The sequence below is a fragment of the Oryx dammah genome, unplaced genomic scaffold (genome assembly GCF_014754425.2).
Source record: "Oryx dammah isolate SB20612 unplaced genomic scaffold, SCBI_Odam_1.1 HiC_scaffold_26, whole genome shotgun sequence".
Taxonomy (NCBI): Eukaryota; Metazoa; Chordata; class Mammalia; order Artiodactyla; family Bovidae; genus Oryx; species Oryx dammah.
In genome coordinates, this window is record NW_024070210.1 from 81,188,405 (window position 1) to 81,198,518 (window position 10,114).

Genomic DNA, 10,114 nt, shown 5'->3' on the forward strand with positions numbered 1-10,114 from the left:
TCCACTCTTGGGTGTGTGGAAAAAGCAATGATTCAAAAAGATACATACACCCCAATGTTTATAGCAGCGTTATTTGCAGTAGCCCAAACAGGAAGAAGACAGTGTCTATTGACAGATGAATGGATAAAGAAGATGTGGTACATATACACAACGGAATATTATCCAGCCATAGAAAGGATACAATTTTGGAATTTGCAACAACGTGAATAGACCTGGAGAGTATCGTGTTTAGTAAAACAAGTCAGATTAAGACAAATATTGTATGTTATCACATGTGGAATATAAAAAATAAAACAAAACCACTAAATAAAACAAAAAAAAGAAGCAGATTCACATATGAAGAAAACAAACTAGTGGTTACCTGTGGAGAGAGGGGAAAGCGAAGAGGCCATGTAAGGGAAGGGGATTAAGAGGTACAAACTACTATGGATAAAATAAACAAGCTGTACAGCAGAGGGAATATAGCTAGAATCTTATATAATAACTATAAATGGAGTATATTCTTTAAAAATTGTGAATCACTATGTTGTACACCTGAGACTAACATAATATTGTAAATCAACTATACTTCAATTTTTACAAAAAGAATAAGTGAACTGAATCAAGAAGTTTAAATAGAGGAGGGAAGGAAGGAGAAGGGAGTAGTGTTTGGGTGCCTACTGTTTGCCAGTATTTTGTTATGAAGTCCTCCCAACAGCTCCATAAGGTAGGTTTTATAACAGACGTTTTAAAGACAAGGAAACTGAGGCTCAAACTGGTTAACCAGTGCAGCGTTGGTGGTATAGTAGTGAGCGTGTGTACTGTGTTAAGTCGATTCAGTCAGGTCCGACTCTGCCTCAGTCTGTCCATAGGGACCATAGCCAGCAGACTTCTCTGTCCATGGGATTCTCCAGGCAAGAATACTGGAATGGGTTGCCGTGTCCTCCTCCAGCGGATCTTCCTGGCCGAGGATTGAATACATGCCTCTCACCTTTCATGCATTGGCAGGCGGGTTCTTCACTACTAGTGCCGCAGCATACCTACCTTCAGACTGGTTAACGATGCCAAGCTCTCGAAGGTAGTAAGCAATGAAGTCAGAGATCTTTGATGCCAATATCCATGCTTTTTGTTCTATAACTTTCAAGTTCATATTTAGCAACAAGCTCTTCAAGTCATTGTCACTTGTTTCCAGATAGCTCTTGTTTTTCCTGGTATGGGGCTTCCCTGGTGACTCAGATGGTAAAGAATCCACCTGCAAGGCAGGAGAGTTGGGTTTGATCCCTGGGTTAGGAAGATCCCCTGGAAAAGCAAATGGCTACCCGTTCCAGCATTCTTGCCTGAAGAATTCCATGGACAGAGGGGCCTGGAGGGCTGCTACCGTCCCTGGGGTCGCAAAGAGTCAGACATGGCTGAGTGACTAACACTTTTACTTTCTCCTGGTATCCTCAGCGCCAGCTTCCACCTAGAGAGGAAGCTCTGAAGCCTCCTTTCAGCTGCCAGAGCTCCCTGAGACACACCTTCTCTTGAATTTTTCCTGCTGGTCCTTGATCTCTCCCTGCCCTGACCAAGGCCTCACATAGTCAGTGTTACATCTCTTACAGATACCTATTGAAAAGATGATCATACTCTCTCAAGGTTTTTGTTTTTAGAGCTTTTTCTCTTGAGGAACTTGCTCTGGTTCTGTCGATTCCCAGTGCGAGTGGTACCACCTTACTTCAAAATTCAGGTCGCCCTTTGGTGCTTAACATTACAGGTGTGCCATTCCTTTCCCTCTCTCTGTCTTGCTTACTGCTTCAGGGAACACTGATGAGTTAGGAAAAACCCTGTGCCTTCTCTTGGACTTAGAGAGGCTTTATCTTGAGGTAGAAGATCTTTTTTTAAAAGTTTTATTTATTTATTTAATTTTTGGTTGTATGGGGTCTTCGTTGCTGTGCACAGGTGCTCTCTAGTGGTGGCGAGCAAGGGAGGGGGGCTACTCTTGGTTTCAGTGTGCAGGCTTCTCATTGCAGTGGTTTCTCTTGTCTGGAGCACCAGCTCTAGGTGCATGGGTTTCAGTAGTTGTGGCGCAGGGGCCTAGTTACCTTGTGGCATATGGACTCTTCCTGGACCAGGGATCAAACCCATGTCCCCCACATTGGCAGGTGGATTCTTAACCACTGGACCACTAGGGAAGTCCTTTGAGGTAGAAGAGATTTCTGACTTCATCTCTTTACAGGATTGTGGGTCTTGATGCCAATGCTTGAGGTTCCATAGTGTATGGCCATATTTGCCTTTAGACCTTTGAAGTCTCTACATTCAGATAAGTCAACCGCCATACTGGATCTGGTCCACAGATGTGTTAGTTGCTCAGTTGTGTCTGACTCTTTGCGACCCCATGGACTATAGCTGGCCAGGTTCCTCTGTCTATGGAATTCTCCAGGCAAGAATACTGGAGTGGGTGGCCATTTCCTTCTCCAGGGTCCACAGATGGTGGCAGCTAATTCAGGCATTTCTCTCCAGGCCCAGGACTTTCCAGCCACTTATAAAAGTATCACAGCCCCATATACTGCAACCTACAGACTGCTTTCTGCCTGCCCAGCCCTCCTTTCATGTGCTACCTCTTCTAGAATCAATAAAATCTCAAATACACTTAATCATTTAAATAGCAGTTTTGTGGTGTTATTCATCTGGCTGAGGTATAAACATACATGTATATACATGTGTAAGACACACCACACACTGGTGTTTACCCAAGTTAATATGCTGCCATCCTGAGGGGTTGTGCTCCTTTTTCCTTTCTTTTCTCACTGAATTTCTCAGGGACAGCCCAGTGACCTTTTGTCTGAAACAAGGCCATACTCTGTGAAGTTAACTTCCACTACTGCACACATTTTGACTTGTAAGCCATAAAGGGAAATCCACAAGTCCTGACTCTTTATAGATAAATTTAACGCATACATATGTATCATCCCCGGGCGCCTCAGATTAGAAGCCTTTGGAAGAACACAGTGTTCATTTGTATTCCTCTCATAGCTGGAAGCTGCATTAAGCAGTTACTTTTTTATTGATGAGCCTAGAGCCTGCAGGCCAGGGTGTTCTGTCTCCTGCCGGTCACTCCTCCAGCCAGCCCTTTCGGGAGTCTATGAAAACTATTTCCCATCTTGAAATAGCTAAGAGTGCTGGGTAGAAGCACCCTGAAGAGATGTCACTGGCAGCTACAGTCCCTACTTGAACTCTGGGAAACAAACCGCCCACTTTCCAAACTGTTGCAATTTACTACAAGTCTTAGCATGAACAGTCCTTGTTTCAGACTGGCACCCAAATGTCTGGGGTTTGGAAATTTATAATTGGTACTTGAAAGAGCCACCAAAACTTCTTGAAAAAAAAAAAAGATGGAAAGACTTTCTTGCAAACATCGATATTTACACTTGCCAGGTAATTCACAGCAATAGTCCTCGAGCCATTTTCACCTGTGGACAAATGAGCACCCGGTTTCTCTGTAGGACAGCTGTGCCCCTCAACAGCCCCTGGCCTCAGCCAGCTTTGTACAACTTGGATTCTCTCCACTCTGGAAACTGCAGAGGGATGACTTGGAGATTCAGGTGGGAATGTTCAGGAGGTACAAATGAATTCTGCCACCCGTTAGCTCACGTTCCCATTTGCATACAAATATCCCCAAAGATTTAAAAATATTGAAGTGAGACGTGTAAGTCAATGATTTTCTACCTTCCTTCATTAAGGCTTTTCTCCTGACAGGAGAAAAACTCTCCACTTCAGCAGATGAACCAGGCTTGCTTAAATGTGGGTCTATGTCACTCTGTTTAAAAATCCCAACCCTTTCATTTTTAAATAGTTGTTAAATAAACTTACTTTTTTATAATGTGAAAATGATAAGGTTGTCTCTATATCATTTTTGAAAAAGCCAAAAGTAAAAGAAATCGGGATGGAGGGGGGACTCCTAATCATCATCCTACCATCCAAAATCAAGTGCTGTCACATTCTATTGCATTTTCTTCCAATCTTTCTAAAGTTTTGGCTTTCAAGATTTTGCTCTTTTTTTTTTTTTTTTTTAATCGATTCCTTTGCCAATATTTGCCTCTCCAAAAACAAAGCAAACGTTATAAGACAATCGCAGTTTTCTCATTTACCGCTGGGCCTTGTAGACAGCCCTGGGGGCCTCTTCCTCTCCCACAGCCCTTTCAAGAGATGGGGCTGGCCGGCCTTCAAGATGTCGAAGCAAGGACGCAGGGGGTCCTCTGGTGCGAAATTCCGGATTTCCTTGGGTCTTCCGGTTGGAGCCGTGATCAACTGTGCTGACAACACAGGAGCCAAAAATCTGTATATCATCTCTGTGAAGGGGATCAAGGGACGATTGAATAGACTTCCTGCTGCTGGTGTGGGTGACATGGTGATGGCCACAGTCAAGAAAGGCAAACCAGAGCTCAGAAAGAAGGTACATCCAGCGGTGGTAATTCGACAACCAAAGTCATACCGGAGAAAAGATGGTGTGTTTCTTTATTTTGAAGATAATGCAGGGGTCATAGTAAACAATAAAGGCGAGATGAAAGGTTCTGCCATCACAGGACCAGTTGCAAAGGAATGTGCAGACTTGTGGCCCAGGATTGCGTCCAATGCTGGCAGCATTGCGTGATTCTTTGGTGTATTTGTAAAAAATAAAAATTATTTGCCCCACCCCCCACCCCCAAAAAAAGAGATGGGGCTGAACCTCATCACAGCTTGGGAAATAACCTTCCTTTCTCTCCTTTTGGAACCTACACATTAGGGCTTTGGGGAGTGGACCCTGGTTTCCCTTGATGTAATTCTCTGGTGATTTAGCCAATAGGCTCCACCTCCTTTCCCTTTAGACATGGTTTATCAAACACTCCCCACCACTCCCGTTTCCTCCACCCCTGGAAGTGTTATTTACACTCAGTCTGTCCTCCCAGCTCAATCCTGGGAATTAGCAGCTTCCTTCAATAGGAGACAGATGTCCCCTTAACAGCACCCTCTGTGAGCAGGAAGCCCAGGAAAGGTGGCAGGACCCAAGCAGCCTATTGCCAGGATATTTCTGCAAGCAGTTCTATTTCAGAAGAGCTAGGCTGAAACTTGACAAGATGAATAGGCATGTTTAAGAAATCTAAACACGGGCTGGAAGAGTGCCACAGAAGTCATTAGCACATGAACACACACAAACTTTTCTCTTTCCTCACTCCCTCTGTGCCATCAGATTCTGGATGAATTTCCATTCGGTTTTTCTCAAAGTTGGATGAGAAGGCCTTAGAAGATGAGTTCTGGGGTATCTGTAGGGAAAGATAGCTCATTTGCGGGACACAATGCAAAAATAAAAACTCCTGCCCCAAAGTATTAAGAATGTCACAGAGGTGACAGCAGGGCCTTATATTCGCTGCTCTGTGTAAAACAGATAACTAATGAGCCTACTGTATAGCACAGGGATCCCTACTCAGTGCTCTGTGGTAGCCTAAATGGGAAGGAAATCCAAAAAAGAGGGGATATATGTCTACGTATGGCTGATTCACTTCACAGTGGAAAATAACACCGCATTGTAAAGAAACTATACTCCAATACAATTTAAAAAAACAAAAACCCCACACACAAAAAAACGAGCACAATATCTGTCTGAGCATGGGGTCCTATATGCCCACACAGACTGCAAGTATGATTCATATTCATGTACCATGCATCCATGTGCCTGAGCTGGTCTTAGGGATCTGCTCTGTATGTAGAGAACACTATTTCACTTTCTTTATAACAGGGCAGTAGAAAAGGCCTGAAATGGAATAAGCCTAATAGGATACGCCTAGGCCCATTCCACTAATAAACTCAGCTATTCATGATTAATTTGGGGTCAAGAATTAAACCAGCAAGTGACTGAAAGGGGGAAAATATTGACAAGTGATATGTTATCAGTTAAGAAAAGATGAGTAATTTATTTCATCTCGTTATTTTCTCAGTTATGTGCTCTATATTACCACTTTATACAAAATAAACCATTTCTTGATAAATCCTTGGGAGCCAGGTCCACATTGGTTTCACTTCGAACTCCTTCAAGGCACTTAGCACTGTGCTTAGCACTCACTGATGTTTTAGGAATCAATTCAGATATGGCCAGAATGTCAGGTTTTGGAGATGAAAGGGACAAAGGAAAAGGAAGACCTAATGCTTTTATTTCTTTTTTTAAAAAAAGGTTGAAAATACAGGAAATGTTTCTTCGCTGGGCCCGGGCAGAGCAAAGAGATTGAACCGCATTCAAGGTTCGGTGGAAAAGAGTAAACAAGGGAGAGATTATACATAATTATAGACAATCATGTTTGGGGGGATAAACAGCAATCAAAAGCAAGGAGGTGCCGAGGGCTGGCCCCTTTCCAGCCTCAACCAGGACCCAGGGGTGGAGAGAAAGCCGTGGTAGGAAACTCTCCCTGGAGAGCTGTGATCAGTTAGGGGATGGCTTGTTGAGCTCTTTTGTGTTATTTGGATTTTACTTTTTCTGCCCAGGGGTGGGGTGACAGTTATGGAGTTGCTTTGGCTGTTCCTTTGGCATTTTGGATTTCTTTTTTCTTTTCGTTTCTGGCCTAAGGCATTACCAAAAAAAAAAAAAAAAGAACTATCCAAAGGAACATTGAAACCAAAGCCAAATCATTTGAAATGCTTGGCCGGTACAGAGGAAAAAAAGAATTCTGAACCCAAATCTCTCCATTTGTTTAACACATCACAGGATAGCACACTAAAATGTATTCTTTGCAAAAAGAAACAGTGACCAAGTTAATGCCAGAGCCAAAACAAGAGACCAAGAAGATATTGACCACTCAGGGCCCAAAATACATTTTGGGAAAATAAAATTACATTTGACATATTTTGTGGTCAAGTTATCCAAATAATTACATTTAGATGTCTGCTGGGACAGATTTAGTTATCTGTGGGACTCGGCTGTCTTTTTCCTGAGTTTAAGCCCACTAGTGGCATTAAGACTTAATTGGACGCTGTAAAGACTGACTTGGGAATCAGGGAGCCCAAATCTTGAGAATTCTACCAGCACCAGATGGTATGGCATAAGCTTAGGAGGGAATAGCTCCCATGCTCTGTTCAAAATCTGCTCTTCACACCCTTAGGCCCCCGAGCATCATCAGCGTAATCTTTGCCCCTGTGTTTAAATTAAACGTGTATTTCACACATAATTATAGGGTTCCGTGGGACTTCCAAGATGGTATCCACCTGAATTAATCATGTCAAGCTTCTACACAGGTAATTAACTGGGTAGAAATAGCCTGGGGCATTAAAATAACCCAAACTGCTTCAGTGTTGGGACATTGAAATATCTTCAGAAGCCTAGCAAGGATGAGGCACGGTAGTTCTTAAAGTTAATATGCATTAGCCTCACCTGGGAACTTGTGAAACACAGAATTGAGGCTTCACCCTCTGAGAACCTGATTAGGTGGGCTGGGGTGGTGTCCTTGAATCGCCACATTACAAAGCCAGGTGATTCTGACTAAGGTGGTCAGAGGTTCATGCATGAAGGATATTATAGGTCAGGGATCCCCAGTCTCTGGGATCTAATGCCTGATGATCTGAGGTGGAGCTGATATGATAATAGAAACAAAGTGAAAATGTTAGTTGCTCAGTCACGTCCTACTCTTTGCAACCCCCATGGACTATAGCCCGCCAGGCTCCCCTGTCCATGGAATTCTCCAGGCAAGAATACTGGAGTGGGTAGCCAGTCCCTTCTCCAGGGGATCTTCCTGACCCAGGGATCCAACCCAGGTCTCTTGCATTGCAGGCAGATTCTTTACCATCTGAGCCACCAGGGAAGCCCAATAGAAATAAAGTGCATAATAGAAATAAAGTACACCATAAATGTAATCACTTGAATCATTCCCAAACCATCCCTCCCCCCAACTCCTGTCTGTGGAAAACTGTCTTCCACAGAACAAGTCCTCTGTGCCAAAAAGGTTGGGGATCACTGCTATAGGTTTTCAAACTTGAGCAAACATCAGATTCACCAGGAGGGGTTGTTAAAACACAGATGCTGGGTACTTGCCCCCCCCCCAACCCCGGAGTTTCTGATTTAGGAGAAATTCATAGAGAACCTGAATTTCTAACAAGTTCCCAGTGATCCTGCTGCTGCTGGTCTAGACATCACACTGTGTGACCCACTGCCTTAGACCCTTAATATTCAGAATATGGTTCCTAGAAACCAGTAGCATTAGCTTGAAAGCTTGTTAGACATGCAGAATCTGAAGTACCATGCCATACTTCATGAATCGGGATTTGCCTTTTACTAAGATCCCTATGTTATTCACATCCCAAGAAGTTTTGAAACATGTTGAAATCAATTATAATAACAGTTTGCAACCTTAAGTACACATTAGAATCACCTGGGCAGCTTTTAGACTGGACTGATACCTTGAACCCAGCTTAGGATGGTTCTGGTTTGTTTCATTACTCCGGGTACAGCCCAGGTATCAGGATTTATCAAACCCCTCCAGGTGATTCTGACATGCAGTCAAGATGGAGGACCACTGCTGAAGAAGATGCTGGATGAGTATTTATTGTGTGATTGTTGATGGAAATTTCCAGCAATGCTGGGGACATGGCTTTCCAGGTGGTGCAGTGGTAAAGAATCTGCCTGCCGTTGCAGGAGACACAAGAGACGATGGTTCAATCCCTGGGTGGGAAAGATCCCTTGGAGAAGGAAATGACAACCCACTCCAGTATTCTTGCCTGGAAAATTCCATGGACAGAGAAGTTTGGTGGGCTACAGTCCATGGGGTCACGGAGAGTCGGACACAACTGAGCACACATCGAATCGCCTCATCTTCACTTTAACTCGAGTCTTCTTCCTGCTGAGTTGTAGACAGGGTGCCGGCCACACTAAGTGTTAACAGTCCTGATGCTAGCAGCCAAGGCAGAAGAAAGTCTCTTAAAATGTGAGTACTCTGGGCATGCACAGAAATTAATACTGAAAAAAGAAAAAAAAAAAACCACTCTAATTAGTATTCTCAGTGAGACTTGAGAGGACATTGCAGTGCTAAAATAGAAAAAAAAAAACTGTCACTAAAAAGGAGCAATCTGAGAACAACGGGAAGTTCTTAGAGATGAAAAACATTGTTAAAATGCTCAGTAGAGCAGTAAATGGCAGAGTGGATATTACAGAGTGAGGAATTAGTTATAAAAAGTGGTTTCTAAATGTCCAGCTAGCTGAATTAAAGTCACCAATCTTCCAGTACACTTTAATTTTAAAAAAGTCTCTGGACCTTACCCTAGACTTGTAGAATCAGAATCATCAGCTGGGGGCTGGAATCTTTAAGAAGCTTCCATTTTAATGCCCTAACAGATTTTGAAACCATTCAGTCAAAAGACAGGCTTAAGGGATTCTCCCAGAACCCTTAAGAGAGGGAAATTTTGAGAACCCTCAAACAGTAAGGGGCACAGAAAGGGCCATAATGTTCCCAAACTCTGAATGGGGTGAGAAAGGGGGTGTGGGTGTGGTGGGATGGAAGGTGAACTGCTAGTACACCTTTCACTACTGTGAGTGATGGCATCTGAGTTGTATCGTGCTGTGGTCTTGAACAGAGGATGGATGTTGAAAATACACTATGTGAAACAGAAGTTCTAGAAGTGGACAAATGAACAAGTGCAGATGAAATTATCAGACAAATAATAGATGATCACCTTCAGATCAAAAAGGACATCAGGGACTTCCCTGGTGGTCCAGTGGTTAAGACTCCCTGCTTCCACGGTAGGGGGCGCAGGTTCAATCCCTGATGGGGGATCTAAGATCCTGCATGCCACGTACTGGCACAGCCAAAAAAAGAAAAAGACACCAAATAAGAGGCTGGCTCTATTTTTGTGGGGGGCTTTGTTGTGATATAAAAAGCAGCTTACAATCACTCATTTAAAGTACAATTCAATGGGTTTTAGTACACTCCCTCTTGTTGTTTAATCACGAAGTTGTGTCCGACTCTTTTGTGACTCTATGGAGGAGAAGGGGACGACAGAGGATGAGATGGTTGAATGGTGTCACCGACTCAATGGACATGGGTTTGAGTAAACTCCTGCAATTGGTGATGGACAGGGAGGCCTGGCGTGCTGCAGTCCATGGGGTCGCAAAGAGTCCAACATGACTGAGCGACTGAACTGA

At 43.4% G+C, this 10,114-nt stretch overlaps 1 protein-coding gene across 1 annotated transcript; it reads left to right on the top strand.

Annotated features, from left to right (window-relative positions):
- Positions 1 to 4,167: 4,167 nt before the first annotated feature.
- On the top strand, positions 4,168 to 4,649 carry LOC120853512 (60S ribosomal protein L23-like). The gene has a single exon (XM_040227409.1). It carries the CDS (start codon positions 4,187 to 4,189, stop codon positions 4,607 to 4,609), a length of 423 nt encoding a protein of 140 aa, XP_040083343.1. The 5' UTR covers positions 4,168 to 4,186; the 3' UTR covers positions 4,610 to 4,649.
- The last annotated feature ends 5,465 nt before the right edge of the window (positions 4,650 to 10,114 follow it).